The following is a 20,646-nucleotide window of genomic DNA, read 5'->3' on the forward strand; positions in this document are numbered from 1 at the left end:
AATCCAGGGATTAGTGAAAGGTTAACCTTCTGTAGTGTGGTAGTTAAAGGGTTAAATCATGCTTGGAAAAAAAAAATACTTTTAAGAACATACTTTATCTTATGAGCAGTAGGTCAAGTGAATGGGTATAGAAATGCCAGTGTTTGGTATCGAGCCCAGCTCTCTGCGTTGCTTCCGGCTTGGCCGGCCGTCGTACTAACACAATTGGCAGTGTTAGAGGGTGGGAAAGCCGGTGGGTGGGTCCTGGTCGTTGTAAATAGCGACTCCTACAGTTCGGTCGGGGCGCCTGCTCAGCGAGGAAAGGATCTAAGGGGGGTAGTGTGATCCTTCCACACGTTACACCCTCTCAGTGAGAGTCCGCGCTGCCAGGTGAAAAGAAGCGGTTGATTGGCTAGACGTGTGTCGGAGGAAGCACGTGATAGCCTCCACTCTCCCAGACCGACTGTGGGGGGTATAGGTGCGCAGCGACCAGGAAGGGGATTGGGAATTGGCATAACGACTAACATTGGGATGGGAGAAAAACAGAGGAAAAAGGAGGGGGGAAAAGATTTAAAAAAAATAAATGCCAGTGTTTGTGACGTGGGTAGGAGCACGTGCGGCACTGGTGTAGTGGTCACTAACAAGAGGTGATTCTGATCCATCTATTTGTGATTATGTGCATGACACACTCAAGATGAACCGAGCCCGGGTGATATTTGAGCCTTTACTGTAAGTGTCACTATTTCAGGCACGGGTGTTTGATTGAGACAAGTATTGTATAGTATATTTTGGTCTAAAATGATAAGTGGCAAAGATTTCCATGGGAATAGAAATTTAATATAAAATAGAAATAATAAAGGATCGGAATGACAAGCTGATCGGAATGACAAGCAAAAGTAAAACCTTTTATATTTTCTTTTAATTAATTGGGACTACATCTGGTTTCTATTCAAATGTGGGTCTTGTTAGTCTTGTCCCCGTTATCAAGATGGTGACAGAGCGAACCGACATCTCTTCAGACAGACTTTGACCTCACCCTGACCTAGTCACATGGTTGTGTGAGACTCTCACTCTGAATTTGCTATGGATCAAGTTCTTGAGCATGTGCAGCTTTCCCTGTTGAAGTTATACACCACGTAAAGATGCCTTATGTAAGATTTCCATTCATTTGAAATGAGAACCATGCTCACTCAACCCTGTCAAATTATATTGGAATAAGCATGTCATTTAGTGGTTGAGTGTACAAGGTTGTCATTTAAAGTGTTTTTATGACCATCTAACGGGGAAGAAAGACTCAGGTGTGCGTCAATATTTGTATTGTTATTATTGCATTGTTTTTACCCTTTTTCTTATTCTCTGCATTGCTTTTATTCTGTTTATGCACATGTTATGTCTATTTTACTGCTGTGAAGCACGCTGGGCTGCAATTCTTGTATGAAAGGTGCTATACAAATAAAGTTTATTATTATTATTATTATTATTATTATTATTATTATTATTATTATTATTATTATTATTATTATTATTATTATTATTATTATTATTATTGCAGTACTGTGTCAAATGAGGACCATGTAGACTCACTACTACTACTACTACTACTACTACTACCACTACCACTAAATTACGTGCTTATTCCAACATAATCGGTAATTGGACTGCATTTATATAGCAGCTTTTATTCAAAGCGCTTTACAATTGATGCCTCACGTTCACCCATTCACACACGGATGGCAGAGGCAACCATGCAAGGTGCCAACCTGCTCATCGGGAGCAGTTAGGGGTTAAAAGTGTCTTGCTCAAGGACACAGCGACGCGCTGCTCGGGATGAGCGGGAATCGAACCGAGAAGCTCCCAATTACTAGACAACCGCTCTACCTCCTGAACCACTGTGCCCCCAATAATTGTGAGTGAGGATGAGTCTACATCTGACAATGAGGGGGGAAAAGGACCTGCTCACCAGCGGCAACAGCCGCACCGTTAGCCTAGCTTAGCGCCATTCACTGGAAGTAGGTGTGCCAGTGTAGCCTAGTTCCCAACAATCACGAAATACACTCCAAATACAACTCCAAAACGTTCCTGTAAACATGGAGAAATGAAAAAAAAAATAATTAGACATTTCGTTTTCTAAGCAGATATATACTCGGAACTAGAAAGAAAATGGTATGTATCTGCTTGTCTAACTCCAGGGTAGATGGCAAATAAGCTAATTTCCCAAAAAGTTGGCGTGTTCCTTTAACACTAAACCCTCCCTGTGAGTTCTAAAGATAACATGCTCTAGCTAATCATTAGAATGAACCCAATACAGGTGGTTAGGTGGTCGAGCGGAGATTGCGTTCGTCACCAGCCCTGGAGCTGTGAGCTTGGTTCGCCTGTTCGAATCCAGCTCACAGCTCCGGGGTTGTCACCAGCTTGGCTGGCCGTCTGCACTGATACAATTGGCTGTATCAGAGGGTGGGAGAAGCTGGCGGGGTGGGTCTGGGTCGTTGTAAACAGCGACTCCTACAGTTCGGTCGGGGCGCCTGCTAAGCCCGGATTGGACGTGAGGGGGATAGTGTGGTCCTCCCACACGCTACGCCCTCTCAATGAGAATCCACGCTGCCAGGTGAAAAGAAGCGGTGATTGGCTGGACGTGTGTCGGAGGAAGCACGTGGTAGCCTCCACTCTCCCAAATGATCTGACTGTGGGGGGTAAAGCGCAGCGACCAGGAAGGGACTGGGAATTGGCATACGACTAACATTGGGATGGGAGAAAATCGGAGGAAAATGGAGGGGGAAAAAGACAAAAAAAAAAATAAAAAATGAACCCAATACACTTAATCAACATTTTCTTTATCACACCACTGCCAGAGATAAAAGTTTAAGAATTGCGTTCATATTGTTCACATTGGCCTCATTTCACACAACTGTGTGGCGTCAGGTTGGCATCATGCAAAACATCACCCAAAAGGCCAAAACTATTTTACATGTTGATAAAAAAAAAGTGACAAATGTACAGCTAGTATTGTCCTCCTTCAGAACATTTTCTCTAGGATAAGTCAGTATATTGTCATTGCATCTGCAGCATGATTAGTTGCACTAGTCTCCCTTCTTCTAGTAAGTTACCATGACAGGAGAATCTTCTTCAAATCATGTTCCAAGATTGTCACTTGAAGAAACAAGTTGAGGTGCAAAATCAGGCAGGGAATTTAAATGAGCTGCCACCACCTGTCAACATATTGTTTTTTAACCGCTGCTGCCAAGTATGCAAGACAGTCCAATTGCCCTTGTCACATTTAAGCCATCCTGTTCAGTACATTACATACAACTTCACCTTGTCATATTTAAACAATCCTGTTCAGTACATGACATACAACTTCACCTTGTCACATTTAAACAATCCTGTTCAATACATGACATACAACTTCACCTTGTCACATCTAAACAATCCTGTTCATTACATCACATAAAACCTCACCTTGTCATATTTAAACCATCCTGTTCAGTACATAAAACCTCACCTTGTCATATTTAAGCCACCCTGTTCAGTACATCACATAAAACTTCACCTTGTCATATTTAAGCCATCTTGTTCAGTACATCACATAAAACTTCACCTTGACATATTTAAGCCATGTGTTCAGTACATCACATAAAACTTCACCTTGACATATTTAAGCCATGTGTTCAGTACATCACATACAACTTCACCTTGTCATATTTAAGCCATGTGTTCAGTACATCACATACAACTTCACCTTGTCATATTTAAGCCATGTGTTCAGTACATCACATACAACTTCACCTTGTCATATTTAAGCCATCCTGTTCATTACATCACATAAAACCTCACCGTGTCATATTTAAGCCATCCTGTTCATTACATCACATAAAACCTCACCATGTCATATTTAAGCCATGTGTTCAGTAGGCTATCCCCACATCAAATGTCATCTCACTTCAGGAGGGGGGGGGGGGGGGGCATACTAAGTGGTAAAACAGTAGTACACTATGACACCATTACACTATTACACACTATTGCACTATTACACAAAATTAACCTAGCACACCAGTACAGTATTTTAGTATTACACACTTACACTAGCACACTTGCACTATGACACTATTATACAATTACACACTATTACACTAGCACACTTACACTATTACATGTATGTAAATGTAAAAGGAAAAAATAATTTAAGTCTTCAGGGGTAGGGCCCGACAAGCCTAGTGCTTCTCCCTAGCCCTTTTCGGACAATTGGACAATGCTGCAATAGCAGCTGGTAAAACTTTGGCGATTTATGGAATGACCATTGTTATGTGTCCAATATCCTGAATAAAAATTAACTGAACTGAACTGAACTTACACTATTACACTATGACACTATTATACCATTACACATTATTATACCATTACACACTATGACACTATTACACACTTGCACTATTGCACTATTACACTATTATACCATTACACATTATTATAGCATTACACACTATTACACTATGACACCATGCAACTATTACACTATATTGTAATACACATTATTACACTAGAACACTAGCACACCTTTGCACTATTACACATTATTACACTATGACAATATTACACACTATTACACTATTACACACTATTACGTATTATTACACACTATTACACACAATTACACACTATTAGAATCTATTACACTATTGCACTATCACACTATTACGCTACTAAACTCTTACACTATTACACTATAACAAACTATTACACTATCACATTATTACACACTTACTATAATGGGTGGAATAAACCATTACAACTTGAAGTTCATTGACACCTCCCATAAATCTCTACAACAAATGTTTCATGAGATATGGAAGGGGGCAGGCTTATTTCAATGGGCAATGATGGACATTTATTAATAACATTTTGAATGTATATGTATATCAATGACAAGAGGTTCACTATGGCATTTGCGTGTTGTTAACAGGGGCCAGAGAGCTGATTCCCGGAGTTTCTGAGCAGCAGACATTTATTCAAATTAAATACTTGTCATTGGCCTGCTGTCAGCCTATGTGGCCAGTTATATCCACAGCTGCCTTGTAGTTAGCAAGAATAGCTCTGGATAGACAGGCTACACACACACGCACACACACACACACACACACGCACACGCACACGCACACACACACACACACACACACACACACACACACACACACACACACACACACACACCAATGCACAAACCAAATGCTGGGCTGAAAGTAGACCACTGAACTTGACATGGCACTTACACACCCTTCCTTTCATTACAATAATATGCCAAGGAGACATACAGTAATAGCAGGTGGACTGGACCATCAGGAATGTGATACCGTATTCAGCCCTTGAGATGTTTACATACACAGCAAGTTAATTTGCCAAGCCAGGAATGACGCCACAGCAGATGCGTCACAAGCTCTATCAATATTCACCAAACAGCTCCTAGGTATAGTGCCTTTGAATATTGGCATGTGCGATATGGATACGCGGGCACGGAGGACTGCGGTGAGTGGCAGTTAGCACATTGTTAGCAAATAAATGGTGGTGATTTATTTCACAACTGAGTGGATGGTGAAAGCGCGAGAGCTACAGCTGTGAAGTAAAATACAAATATTGACATCTGTCAGAATGCTGATGGCTTATAAAGTGATAGCCCTCGGCGTTCCCCCTCATTGGTCCCTCCGCACAAGTGAGGGGACCCTAAAAATACCCCCTTAAAATTTCACCAATAAACAGCTGCGCATTGCAGTCCCAAGGTCCTCCACCTCTGAGATATGGGGTGAAGTCCTGCCCTTAGTTACCTCCCTACAGTATCTGTGTGGGCAGGGGGGTCTCGTGTATCAAGCAGCAGCACAGCTGTCCCAGGTTTTTATCAAGGCTCAAAGCGTAAATCAGGAAAGGCAAGTTTAACATGATCACATCTCCATAAATATCTACGCCCTGTGAAGATTAAAGGGGGAATGCCACTCATTTAAAAAATTCACATGTTATTCCGGTGTCCCAGGACGGTTTATGAACATGTTATTCCGGTGTCCCAGGACGGTTTATGAACATGTTATTCCACTCTCTCCTGAAGCTAGAAATAAAATGAGGTAACAGATCTTATTTTTTTTTATCTACTTTTTCTCCCCATTTTCTATTTTTCTCCCATCCCAATTTCGTATTATCCAATTCTACCCTTCCCTGTCTCGAACGTTGTTAGACCATGCCTCCCACTGGTCGGCTGCAATGTGGACGAAGCCTTGCATCACGTGTCCCCTCCGGTACACGAGGAGGCAGCCGTCGCATCTTTTCACCTGCACAGCGCGATCTCTCAGTGGCGAGGAGTAACGCGTGGGAGGCTCACACTGCCCCCGATACTTCCTGATTATGCTGTACAGGTGCACCAACCGACCTGTAGGAGTCGCTGTCCACAACGTCCGATCCCCACCCACCGGCTTTCCCACCCCCTAACACTGCCAATTGTATTAGTATGAACGACCAGCCAAGCCGGAAGCAACACAGAGAGCTGGGCTCGAACCCAGCATCTCCTGCGTTAGTGGCGAGCGCCTTGCCAACTGCGCCACTTAGCCGCCCAGGTAACAGATCTTATTATAATTTTTCTTTAACCTTATTTTGGGTTTAAAAAAAAAAGTGGTCATTTTCGTTTTCGTTTTTGAGGACTGCATACTTTTTTTGCAAACCAAAATACTATACTTTATACTTATAGCACATGCATGATGAGCCTGGTCTCTTTTGAAAGATGACATTCTGAGGTTTCTGATACAATAAAGAAACTTTTAGTGCTAATGAAATAGCACTTTATTATATCATAAACATTGTCCAATAAAAGAATATAGCAGTAAACAAACACACAGACCATGGATCACAAGGGGATTACAGAATGCATGTAAAAAGAAAAATACACTATAAGAAAACTCTGTTCCAAGAGGAAAAGGGAACACGAGAAGAAGAACACGAGAAGAAGAACACGAGACCCACAAAATGTCGAAACTTAAGAAGGTTGAAAAGGAAAGGAAGACTAAGTTAGGTGAGCTAACTGGGCGCCGGGCGGAGATGGATCAGTTGATGGACGGCGACTGTAATTTGGAAGGTGTACAGCGAGGATTGGTAGAATTCAACCGTCTGTTCGAGGAGTGGGAGGCGCTTCATGCCCAGGTCCAGGCGGCACTGACCTCCGAAGAGAAGAGGCAGAAAGATACGGCGGAGGTCACGCCGGAGGCGGACACATTGTCCCACTTCGCAGAAAGGGCTGACACATGGATGGGCGAGGTGCGTAAGCGTACGGAGGAGGCTATGGAGCGCCAAGATGCTATTGATCCGGACGACAGCGCATCCGGCTTCGGAGGGGAAGGGTCAAAGGCACCATCCCCCACGCCTTCCAGAACATCATCGGCGCGTCTACAACTTACGCTAGAAAAGGAAAGGTTAGTGGCCCGGCTCGCCGCGCAAAGGCGAACACAACAACTCAATGAAGAGGAGGCTCAGTTCCTCGAGGACTCAGCTAAGCAAAGGGCTCGGAATGCTCGGATTGCAGCTAAGATAAGAGAAAAGAGAGAGGAGTTACAGATCGAGGCGGCGTTAGCTCAGGTAGAGGCTAAGTTCCGAGGAATGGGAGAGCATGGGGGCCCACGAACCCCCGACGGATGGTCCCATATTAGTGGAAGGAGCTCTGGCCCACCGAAGGGGAAGACCTACGAATCCCAAGCCCGTGAGCCGAATCGGCCTGCTCCACTGGTGTGGCCCGCTCCACTGGCCGTCACGATAAAAAAGGAACGTGGTGACCGTCTTAGCTCCAGAGCACCAGACGGCGCTACCCAGAAAGAACAAGAGGCTCCGCAACTAGAGCACCGACGGGCCAGGGTGGAGCTCCCAGGGAGGCTGCCCCCTCTACAGATTCCTACCTTCAGGGGAGAACCTATGGAGTACAGGCCATTCATCAGGGCCTTTGAACACGGAGTGGAGGACCAGACGGATAGCAGCAGGGACCGGCTGTCCTTCTTGGAGCAGTACACGGCTGGGGAGCCAAGAGAGCTGATAAGAAGTTGTATTTCGATGGACTCAGAACAAGGCTATCCCGAGGCCAGGCGGCTCTTGCAAGAGCACTTTGGAAATGGATACATCATATCAAGGGCGTATATAGACAAGGCGCTGGGCTGGCCCACGATCATGCCCGAGGACGGAGGGGCGCTTCGCTCCTTCGGCCTCTACCTCACGGGATGCCTCAACACTATGACTGACGTGGAGTACGTACAGGAGCTTGACGGCGCATCAACTATGCGGGCCATCACCGCCAAGCTTCCGTACAGGCAGAGAGATCGGTGGAGAAGCAAGGTCCAGGCGCTGCTGAGGACAGAGCAACGCAGCGCCAAGTTCCGCGACCTGGTCGAATTTGTCAACCTAGAAGCCCAGGAAGTCCTACACCCGCTCTTTGGCAACATCACAGAGGGAAGCAGAAGCCAAACTAAGGCTCACAAAGACGAGAGGACCTCCAGAAATAGCGGTGCTTGGGGAAGCTTCACCACAGCTGCTACAGCAGTCCAGCACCCGGCAGAGGCTAAAGCGCGTCACGAGGGGGATACCCTCTGCGCCTTCTCCAACCCTTGCCTCTTCTGCCAAAGAGAACAGCATGCCCTGGAGCAATGCAACAAGATGAAGAGGTCTCTTCACAAGGAGAAGATAGAATTTCTCAAGAGTAAAGGTCTATGTTTCAGCTGTCTGAAACGGGGTCACATGAGCAAGGACTGCCCCGAGAAGAGTAGCTGCAGAGTCTGCCAGCTTATCCACCCTACAGTTCTACATAATAATAACCAAGCGGCCTATGAGGAAGCAAGGTACAAGAAGGAGACATCGGACATTGGATGTCAAGCATCGGATGCCAGTGCTAAGGTCAGTGGAGGCATCAATGCAGAAACGGAGACCTGCAGAGTTACTGGGGCCGGCAACGTCGAAAGCATCTTGGCTATCGTTCCGGGCCACATCAAAGCCAAGAAAGGCAACCAGATGGTGGCTAACTCGCATTCCCCGACCCGGGCAGCAACGGCACTTTCTGCACAGAGTGGTTAATGGCAGCGCTTAACGTCACCGGCAGGAAGACAAGTATCCTGCTAAAGACCATGGGAGGCGAGCAGGTTGTGAGCAGCCAGATGGTCTGGTTTAGAAGTCTGCGGCTTGGACAGCAACAACTTCCTAGAGCGACCCAATACCTTCTCTCAGAAGTCAATACCTGCTAGTTACCGGAACATCTCACTGCAGGAGGAAGTTGATAAGTGGCCCCATCTCAGTGAAGTGCGAATCCCGAAGATCCAGGCGGAGATAGGCCTTCTCCTCGGGACTGATGTAACCAAGGCAATGGAACCATGGCAGGTGGTACCCAGCGTGGAGGAAGGGCCATTCGCGGTGAAAACGCGATTGGGCTGGTTCGTCAATGGCCTCCTCAGAGGAGTAGATGGCCATGAAACGACCAGTGGACTCATACAAGTCACGTCCAACCGCACATCGGTGACCACGCTAGATGAACTTTGGAGTCAACAGTTCAAGAACGACTTCCCAGAGCGCCAAGACAACCGGCTTGAGAAGTCGAGGGACGACATCCAGTTTCTGGAACTGGTTGTGCGGTCTGTGAAACTTACAGATGGACACTACAGCATCGGCCTACCAGTGAGGAACGCAGTCCTCAAGATGCCGAACCGCAGAAGAGTAGCCGAACAGCGAGCTCTCAACTACAGCTCTCTGCTACAGAAGAGTGATGACAACAAGCTTCGTGTTGCCTTCGTCATGGCGAAGGCGAGAGTGGCCCCGCTCAAGCCCCTCACTATCCCGCGCATGGAGCTAGCAGCCGCCACCATGGCAGCGCACATGGACAGGCCATTGAGATCCGCGCTGGAGCTCCAACTAAACAAATCTGTGTTCGGGTACGACAGCACCACTGTGCTCAAATACATGACAAACAGAACCAGTAGGTTTCACGCCTTCGTGGCGAATCGAGGGGAGACCATCTTGAAGGTGTCAGAAGTGGGACAGTGGCGGTACATAGATACGGCAACAAATCCGGACGCTGACCACGCATTGAGAGGATTCAATGGGGAATCATGCCTGCGCCATGAGACTTGGATACAGGGGCCGGCATTCCTCACCAAGTCCGAATCATGCCTGCGCAATGAGACTTGGATACAGGGGCCGGAATTCCTCACCAAGCCCGAAGAGGAAGGGCCTCAGAACCCAGAACCCCTTGGGGACCTAACCATAGAGGACCCAGAGGTAAAGAACGCCGTGGTCAGCGCTACTGCAACTGAAGAGCAGTTCGACACAGTTCAGCAGTTCCTGGAATATTACTCCAATGGGAACCGTCTCCAGAAGGCAGTCGGTTGGATGCGGAAGCTTAGAAGCACTCTGCTGAGGCGGTGCCGCCCGAGGAAGGAGATGAAGGCTTTGCTCACCCAGTCTGGGGTACAGACACAGATGGAGATCTTCAAGGCAAGCCTGGAGAAGACCAACCTCATTGTGGCCGATATAAAGGGAGCAGAGCTCGAGATCTTCGTGAAGAAGAAGCTGCATGAGGCGGTGGTAAAGACCGCCCTCCTACGGTGTGCCATGTACTAGTGACCTCTGGCACCGAGTTTGGTTGGGCTCCTTGGCTTTTAGTAGATGGTGGGTGTATCATAAAAGAAAGAAAGAGAAGACAACACGAGTGGTGTTTGATTCACACCACCTTTCCAAGACACCACCATGGAGTGAAGTGGATTGTGGATCGACTTGAAGATTTTGTTATTTTGTGACAAGGAATGTCCAGAAGACAGAAATATGGACTTTTGAAGAAGAATGGCCAGCTATAATGAACACTCACCAGGTTCCCTTTTTATCGGGATGGTCAGTGAAGCGGGCCGAGCCTGCTTGCGGGCTTGGGATTCGTAGGTCTTCCCTTTCTGTATGTAAGAGCTCCTTCCCCTAATATGGGACCCTTCGTTGGGGGTTCGTTGGCCCCCGCGCTCTCCCAGTACTCGGAGCTTAGCATCTACCTCAGCTAACGCCGCCTCGATCTGTAACTCCTCTCTCTTTCCTCTTATCTTAGCTAAAATCCGAGCATCCTGTGCCGCCCTCTCTGCATCCTGTGCCGCACTCTCTGCATCCTGTGCCGCCCTTAGCTTAGCTGAGTCCGCTAAGAACTGAGCCTCCTCTTCATCGAGTTGTCGTGTTCGCCTTTGCGCGGCAAGCCGGGCCACTAACCCTTCCCTTTCTGGCGTAACTTTCAGACGCACGTTTTCCGATGATCTCCTGGAAAGCGGGGTGGATGGTGCTTTCGATCCTTTTCCTCCGAAGCCGGATGCGCTGTCGTCCGGCTCGATATCATCTTGGCGCTTCCTAGACTCCGTTGTACGCTTAGGCACCTTTTCAATCTTCTTAAGTTTTGACATTTTGTGGGTCTCGGGTTCTCGTGTTCTTCTTCTCGTGGTGTGGTGGCTTCTTCTGCCCTGCTCAGAGGGTCTTCTTCTGCTCTGCTCAGAGGGCGATCTTCTTCTGCCCTGCTCAGAGGGTCTTCTTCTGCTCTGCTCAGAGGGTCTTCTACTGCTCTGCTCAGAGGGTCTTCTCCTGCTCAGAGGGTCTTCTCCTGCCCTGCTCAGAGGGTCTTCTTCTGCCCTGCTCAGAGGGGCTTCTTCTGCCCTGCTCAGAGGGCTGGCTCCCTGTCGGGGAATTGAACCCCGGTCTCCCGCGTGACAGGCGGGGATACTGACCACTATACTAACAAGACTTCCTAGAGCTGGCACACTACGAAGGAATTTTCCTGTGTGGAGTCGGCGGTGATTTTGGAGACTGGGAAAATACAGTTTTCTTACCTTGTAGTAGTATGTGCATGAGTAACAAGAATATTTAGGAAAGTAGATTTAGGACCACTTCTGTAAAGAAAGACTTTGCAAATAAACCATTTGAATATCTTTACTACTTGTTAAGACAAAGACAACCATTTTAGATAGGCCTATCACCAATTTTTTTGTCCTAGTGTAATTTCACCCCCTGAAAATGCACTGAGAAATGGCTGCCAGGACTTCTGATGTTTGATAGCGGACTGATGGTGAGTTTTGAGTTAGGCCCCAGGGGGAGGCGTTTCACTAAGGCCCCAGGGGGAGGCGTTTCACTAAGGCCCCAGGGGGAAGTGTTTCAGTAAGGCCCCAGGGAGAGGAGTCTCTAAGGCCCCAGGGGGAGGAGTCTCTAAGGCCCCAAGGGGAGGAGTCTCTAAGGCCCCAGGGGGAGGAGTCTCTAAGGCCCCAGGGGGAGGAGTCTCTAAGTCCACAGGGAGAGAAGTCTCTAAGTCCCCAGGGGGAGGAGTCTCTAAGGCCCCAGGGGGAGGAGTCTAAGGCCCCAGGGGTGGCCGTTTGTTAAGGCCCCAGGGGTGGGCGTTTCGTTAAGGCCCCAGGAAGCGGTGATCAGAGGAACATCACGACTCAAACAGAGAAAGAGAAGAGATTATTTTTGAAATCACACAGTGTGTTGACACGGAATTAGTTCATTATTCGGTTTTATGTTATTATTGTCCTTAGCTATCTCAAGACAGAGCTCCAGAGAGACAGAACCACAGAACCAGAGGAGACAGAACCAGAGGAGACAGAACCAGAGGAGACAGAACCAGAGGAGACAGAACTAGAGCTCCAGAAGACGGAGAGATGGACTTTTGAAGAAGGATGGCCAGCTATAATGAACACTCACCTGACCAGGTTATTCGTTTAGTAATTGTGTAGACACAATTAGGGGCCGGTGTAATGGCCATATGAGTGTTTTGGTCATTATTATTATTATTATTATTATTATTATTATTATTATTATTATTATTATTATTATTATTATTATTATTATTATTATTATTATTATTATTATTATTATTATTATTATTATTTCCAATAGAAGGATATGATTTATGGGAAGGTTATGATTTATCTGTGTAAGAGCCAAAGCTATATATATTTCGGTTATTGTATTACATGAATGTTTAATATTTATGGGATTTAGATAAAGTCATTGAACCGTCGTATTTGTCATAATAGGGCATTTTGGAACCTAGAACCTTCTAGAGCGGTGTGGTGATGTCATAATAGACTTTCTAGAACATAGAACATTCTAGAACCACCGTATGACATCATGATAGAACGTTCTGGAACATTTGTGATGGCACTGTATGATGTCATAACCGAACCTTCTAAAACACTTGGGTCTCTATATATAGCCACGACTCGCTCTCTGGGTTGATTGAATTGATTGATTGAAAAGTTTATTAACAGATTGCAGAATGGGTACAGTACAGTACAGCTCAATACATACAATTGTTAAGAGGATGCAGACCTGAGAAAGACTTTCGTCTTGTTTCCATCAGGGTCCCCCATTTTCAATTCATCATATGACACACACGACATACAGATAGACAGTACTGCTACATCAATACATTTATGACATACCAGATTTTCAAATACAGTACTGTTTGAGATACTAAAAAAATCCAGAAAAAGAGTGTATATACATTTGACATAGAAACTGTGCATTGGGGGAGGTTGGGTAGGTGGGGTGGGGCTGTACATTGGAGGTGGGGGGGGGGGGGGGGGGGGTTGGGTAGGGGGGGACACACTGTACATTGGAATACTGACATACATTTGACATAGAAACTGTACATTGGAGGAGGTTGGGTAGGTGGGGTGGGGCTGTACATTGGAATACTGACAAAGCCATGCTTGGTCTTTATTGTACAACTGGGTTTGGACATTTGTAGGGGCCAGTTTTGAATTGCAGTCCCCCGTAGGTGTTCTTTGAGAGTGTTTTTGAAGGTGGAGCTTTGGGTAGGGCGTTCCACATTGTTGTGGCATAATTGCGAAACGTGTTTACATGGGTCTGGGTTTTACATGATTTGTGGAGCTCCCTCTGGTGTTGTGATCGTGGTATTCACTGACCTTTGGGAAGTATTTTGACATGTACATGGGTACCTTGGTCGTGTAGTGTATCTTGTAGACCAGGCCCATTGCAAGTTGCTGTACTCTGTCGTCTACTCTAAGCCATCCTAGGTTGGCAAAGTGTGCAGGGGTGAGGTGGGTTCTAGGAGTCAGGTCAAGCAGTAGTCTGACTAGTTTGTTTTGAGATGTTTGTAATTTGGTTTTTAGTGCCTTTGAGGTGCTTTGGTACCATGAGGTCAGTTGCATCTTTGACCAGACTGGACGGGACCGAAAGGATGGACTCAACAAGAACTGAAGCCAGAAGCCAGCAAGTAGATTCACGGCTGGTATGAAGGAAAATGAAGGAATTTTCCTGTGTGGAGTCGGCGGTGATTTTGGAGACTGGGAAAATACAGTTTTCTTACCTTGTAGTAGTATGTGCATGAGTGACAAGAATATTTAGGAAAGTAGATTTAGGACCACTTCTGTAAAGAAAGACTTTGCAAATAAACCATTTGAATATCTTTACTATACACGGAGCGGCTGTGGACATTGCTTTTCTTTATCGACGGACGTACTACTCACGAGTAAGTAATTTGACCAGTGGAGTGGAGTGGAGTGCTACTCCAGTCGAAGCCGGCCCTGCCTCCCGGTCTTTTCGTGAAGGAAGATCTCTACGCCCGCAGGAGATGGAAACAAGTCCAGTATATGGCCGACCTATTCTGGAAACGATGGACGCAGGAATATCTACCTCAGCTCCAGGCGAGGCAGAAGTGGACCTGTGTGTCACGCAACTTCGCTGAGGGAGATGTCGTCCTGATCATCGACGACTCGGCCCCCCGCAACACCTGGGTACTAGCCAGGGTCATCGAGGTGGTTCCTGACCAGCATGGGCTCGTGCTTCGGGTTCGTGTCAAGACAAAGACGAGCATTTTGGACAGACCTATCACCAAGGTCTGTCTTCTCCAAGAGACTGCATGAGGCGGTGGTAAAGACCGTCCTCCCCCGGTGTGCCATGTACTAGTGACCTCTGGCACCGAGTTTGGTTCGGCTCCTTGGGGTTTAGTAGTGGGTAATTGTTTCTAGATTAGAAGGACAATTAGGGGCCGGTGTAAGAGCCGAAGCTATATATATTTCGGTTATTGTATTACGTGAAGGTTTAATATTGATTGGATTTAGATAAAGTCATTGAACCGTTGTATTTGTCATAATAGGGCCGTCTGGAACCTAGAACCTTCTAGAGCGTTGTGGTGATGTCATAATAGTTCTTTCTAGAACATAGAACCTTCTGGAACGTTTGTGGCAATGTCGTAATAGAACGTTCTAGAACATAGAACATTCTGGAACCCTAGCGTGACATCATGATAGAACGTTCTGGAACATTCGTGATGTAGCGCTATGATGTCATAACCGAACATTCTAGAACGTTTGGGTCTCTATATATAGCCACGATTCTCTCTCTGTGGCAGTTACATTTTCAACCAGACTGGATCGACCCGAAAGGATGGACTCAACAAGGACCTGAAGTCAGAATCCAGCAAGTAGATTTACGGCTGGCGCACTACTAAGGAATTTTCCTGTGTGGAGTCGGTGGTGACTTTGGAGACTGGAAAATACAGTTTTCTTACCTTGTAGTAGTATTGACAGGAAAGCCAGCAGTCTTCACATATCACAGTCCTCCTCACACGCAGTCCTCCACACATCACCGCGGCAGCAGACCAGAGGACATCATGTTTAGTGTACGCATTGGTCGAAGGAAGCAGGACTCACAGAACCTCAAAAGGTTCCTCGTTGCCGCGCTCGCAGTCGTCTCCGTCACCGGGTTCCTGATGCTGCCGAATTCTATCTACAATCTCAGGGCTAAGGCTCATTCTCAATCAGCGCTGGCTCAAGGCCTCGGAGCTGATCTCCCAGGACCACCTAAAGACAAAAAGCTGAGTCCCCCCCAGAGACCGGGGCCCTGTGGCGTTCCAAAGACCTGCCCAGAGGGACACTTCAGCTTCCTCCTCAAAAGCGGAGCAGCTAACGTGGTAAAACCCACAATCTGCTTCCACAACAAGCTGCTCGTTGGCAAAGTAACAGAAAATGCAGGGGAAGGAATAAACATAGCTGTTGTGAACGGGAGAACAGGGGACCTCGTCAAGACGGGACATTTCAACATGTATGATGGAGATGTGGAATCTCTGATTACATTCCTGAAACCCATCGAGCCGGGGTTCGCTGTGCTGATGGCTTCCTACGACGAGCCGGCGACCAAGTTAAATGATGCTGCGAGGAAAATGATTGGTGACCTGGGCAGTGCTGCCATCCAATCGGTGGGCTTCCGGGACAACTGGCTGTTTGTTGGAGGGAAAGGAGCACACATTGGCTATGAGAAGCACATCAAGCACAACGATGCAGAAGACAAGTATGACGGCTGGCCTGAGATGATCGAGCTGGAGGGGTGTCTGCCTCACTATCTGGCCTGAGATGATCCAGCTGGAGGGGTGTCTGCCTCACTATCTGGCCTGAGATGATCCAGCTGGAGGGGTGTCTGCCTCACTATCTGGCCTGAGATGATCCAGCTGGAGGGGTGTCTGCCTCACTATCTGGCCTGAGATGATCCAGCTGGAGGGGTGTCTGCCTCACTATCTGGCCTGAGATGATCGAGCTGGAGGGGTGTCTGCCTCACTATCTGGCCTGATATGATCTATTTATCATTTAAACTATTTTGGCGGGTCCAAAATGAATGTTTTATTTTCGCTTTTTACATTTTTTTTACATGTTGCCCATGTGTGGAAAAATACATGTATTTTTTTGGATATGTGTTTTTCATATTGTTTTTCCACACGTGAATATGTTACAATTTACAAACTATACAAAATACATGTCTAAAATGAGAGCACACACTGATTGATGTGTTATCAGTGTTCAGATCTGGATCAACATGTTATCTGGTTTTAGAGCCAAACATAGTACTACATCAGCCATCACTCTGGTTACATACAAATGACATTAGATAAGAAGAAACACTGTGCTGCCCTCTTTGTTGATTTATCAAAAGCCTTTGATACAGTTGATCACTACTTACTTCTAAAGAAACTAACATTGGGTTGGATGATAATGCCTGTGTCTGGTTTCAGGATTATCTATCTTCTAGGCGGCAGTGTGTGAAGTTAGGTCAAGCCCAATCTGAATTATTGGCCATAACTAAAGGGAGTTGCATCTTCGACTAGACTGGACGGGACCGAAAGGATGGACTCAACAAGAACTGAAGCCAGAAGCCAGCAAGTAGATTCACGGCTGGTACACTACGAAGGAATTTTCCTGTGTGGAGTCGGCGGTGATTTTGGAGACTGGGAAAATACAGTTTTCTTACCTTGTAGTAGTAGTATTGACAGGAATATTCAGGAAAGTAGATTTAGGACCACTTCTGTAAAGAGAGACTTCGCAAATAAACCATTTGGCTATCTTCACTTTACCCTGTGGACCTTGCTTTTCTTTATCAACGGACATACTACTCACGAGTAAGTAATTTGACCAGTGAAGTGGAGCCCCGGCCCGCACATTATTATTATTATTATTATTATTATTATAAAAAAATAAATAAAATACAAAAAAGAGAATTTATAAAACATATAACTAAAGAGGCAGAAAAGAAATATAAAAATAAGTTAACTAATATTATGAGAATATGTAAGAAGGATTATTATAGTAGGATATTACAACAAATATAATATTAAAGGTGTTTGGAATATATTAAATGGTATTAGGAATGGCTCGAGACAAGTAAGCTATCCTCAGTATTTTATTGAAAATGATCAAACTATTAGCAATATGGATGATGTGGTTAACAACTTTAATAAATTTTTTGTAAATATTGGACCAGAATTGAATGAATGAATGAAAAAAGTTTATTTTTGTGTATTCTTCATATTCCTTCAAACAAATCACGGTATCTAGCTCCGTCAAACAGAACAATCATAACAACAAAAAATTTATAAAAATGTAAAACAATTAAAAAAAACATTCAAAAAAAGGAATTATAAACAAAAAGTCAAGAGCAATGTATTTAGTTAGCAGACATGTCCAAAAAAGGAGTAGAGGGAAGCTAAGCTTATAGATCCCTACCCCCTTACATTTACATTTGTTCTTCCATTCATTTAACTAGTTATAACATAATTTAGTATAATACAATATAGAATATACTTAGCGGGAAAAATCCCAGATCCAGTGACACCTGAAGAAATAAATGACAATTATATTGAAAGAAATCCTAGTTCAATGTTTCTGGAAGCGGTAGAAGAAAATGGAATTATAGAAACTACTAATAAATGTAAAAACAAAACATCTACTGACAGTAATTAAATAGATATGAAAATAGTAAAAAATGTCATTAACTCAATCTGCTGCAACGTTTATATACGTGTTTGCTCGACAACCGTTGAACGCCAACCACCAGTGGCGTCGTTAGCCCTGGGCTTCCGGGGCTTTAGCCCCGGATGTTTTTCTCCTAGCCCCGGAGCTTAAAAAAATTATTATATATACATATTCTTTTAAAGATGTTAGCATCCCCATTGTCTGTGCTGAATGTTTGTTAGTGTTTGGTATTTTCTGTTGGTTTTTAGTACTTTTAAACATCCATTTTTAGTAAGTAGTTTTCATTTGATATAATTTTTTCATTCATTTGTTGAATTTTTTTTTTAGTGTCCTGAAAGGCGCATTATAAATCAAATGCATTATATTAATTATTATTATTATTATCATCCAGGAGGGAAAAGACACTTTGGATAGTAGGGACTGCATCTCTGCATGTCCTGACCAGGAAACACTTTGCAACTGTGATCTCCTCTGGCAATAGTTGGATATTGTAATGTGTGGCGAGGGGTTGCAGCAATTCCACTGAGAGAAACTGGTCTGAGGCTGGATAACATGCCTGTATGCCTCTCATAAGTTGTTATCCAACTCATGAGAACCTGCTCTCAAGCTCTTGCAGCATTCTGTCGAGGACTGGATAGAACAATCTCTGTCTCAGCTGATCTCCTGAGCTGAGGTCTGAGCTTGTGCCACAAGATGACTCAACTACATACTCGTCCATCCTTTTCTGCTTCCTCCTTTGGCTGGTAGTATGTTCCTCAATCCCAAGGACATTACATATGGCCTTTGTCCTGGCTGGAGAGGCATAATGCTCCTGTCCGTCCCTAGCAAGGTTCTTTGTAGGATTATCTTAGATAGGATACAAGCAGCCTTAGACGGACAGTTGAGGAAAGAGCAAGCAGGTTTTAGGAAGGATAAGTCATGCACAGACCATATTTGTTATGGTTTGAAACCGACCCCAACAGCACGGCACAGACAGGTAGTTCAGAGTTAGCCAAAGACTAGGGCGTATTTATTTCTGAAATAGGAATGAGCAAATAACAACAAAAACACAAGGGGAGAATGTTCTTGGCAGAGTTGTCCGCGGCTCTGCAGCACGTCTTCTGGGCGGAGAGGCACCGTGGCGTTGCGCATCTGCCTCTGCTGCTCTGCAGCCTCTCCTCGATCCACTCGGGAACAGAGAGAGAGAAAATGTTACTAGGCAGCAAACGGAATTACAGGCAGTCCAGTATTGTCTTAGCTGAGTCCGTGATAACAACAAGCGGTTCCTCTTCAGTGTTAAACTTAGCTGAGTCCGTGATAACAACAAGTGGCTCCTCTTCAGTGTTTAATAAACACACAAAACAGAAAGGTCCCGAGTCCCGGAAATTACGAGAAAAACAGCCTCCACAAAAAGAACGTTCCAAAAACTCACCAAAGCGCAAAGCGGTCTACGAGGCAGGGGTCCAAAGAATGGCAAGCAAGCAACAGCGGTTCCAACAGACGTCCTGAAGAGAAAAAGGGCGAGGGAACAGCACGTAGCAGCCAGTGGAATTCCAAAACGACCCGACAATGAATGATAGAAAACCCAGAGTATATGAAGGGCTCTGGTGAGCTGATTACAACACACCTCAGGTGCGTGACGGCAATTGGTACTTGACCTTGAAGCGTGTGGCGGCAACGGGCCAATCCTCACAGTACACCTTGAAGCGTGTGGCGGCAACGGGCCAATCCTCACAATATTGCTACTTTAAGAATTATTATCGAGCAGTGTGTTGAGTGGAAAACTCCCTATGCATGAATTTTGTAGACTTTGAAAAAGCCTTTGACAGCCTAGATAGGGAAGTGCTTTGGAAACTCCTAGGTCACTATGGCCTACCCTCTAAGATCATCAACCTAATAAAGAACATGTACCAGGATTTCAATGGCCGGGTGATCTGCAAGGGCAAACTGTCAGACACCTTTGCCATCACAACAGGGGTGCGGCAGGGTTGTCTTCTTTCTCCTTTGATTTTCCTCATTGCCATTGACTGGATCATGAGAAGAACAACTGAAAATCAACGGACAGGAATCCAGTGGACCTTGTTTACCCAGCTCGAGGACCTGGATTTCGCAGACGACCTTGCGCTAGTCTCTGAAAACCACACACACATGCAACAGAAGACTAACAGTGACCAGCTTGGACTCAAGATCAACACCGGAAAAACCAAGACCATGAGGTTAAATCTAAAAACACATGATCCAATCACACTGAGGGGAGAGGCCATAGAGGACGTGGAGCACTTCACCTACCTAGGGTGTAACATCAGCAGGGATGGAGGAGCAGACAGGGACACAGAGGCACGCATCAGCAAAGCACAGGTAGCATTCAGGATACTCAGGCCAATCTGGTTGTCCAAGCAACTCTCCA

General features: G+C 45.5%; 2 protein-coding genes across 4 annotated transcripts in view; both read left to right on the top strand.

The window, feature by feature from the left end:
• filip1b (filamin A interacting protein 1b) overlaps positions 1 to 20,646 on the top strand; it is a 99,011-nt gene that overhangs the window by 11,201 nt on the left and 67,164 nt on the right. The gene's annotated exons all lie outside the window — the stretch shown is intronic.
• On the top strand, positions 15,632 to 16,369 carry LOC311228342 (protein FAM3C-like; the record flags this gene model as incomplete). Its single annotated transcript, XM_084314251.1, has 1 exon — positions 15,632 to 16,369. The coding sequence occupies one exon, from the start codon at positions 15,632 to 15,634 to the stop codon at positions 16,367 to 16,369; it is 738 nt and encodes a 245-aa protein (XP_084170377.1).

Source organism: Notolepis coatsorum (assembly GCF_963971535.1).
Source record: "Notolepis coatsorum genome assembly, chromosome: 5".
Classification (NCBI taxonomy): Eukaryota; Metazoa; Chordata; class Actinopteri; order Aulopiformes; family Paralepididae; genus Notolepis; species Notolepis coatsorum.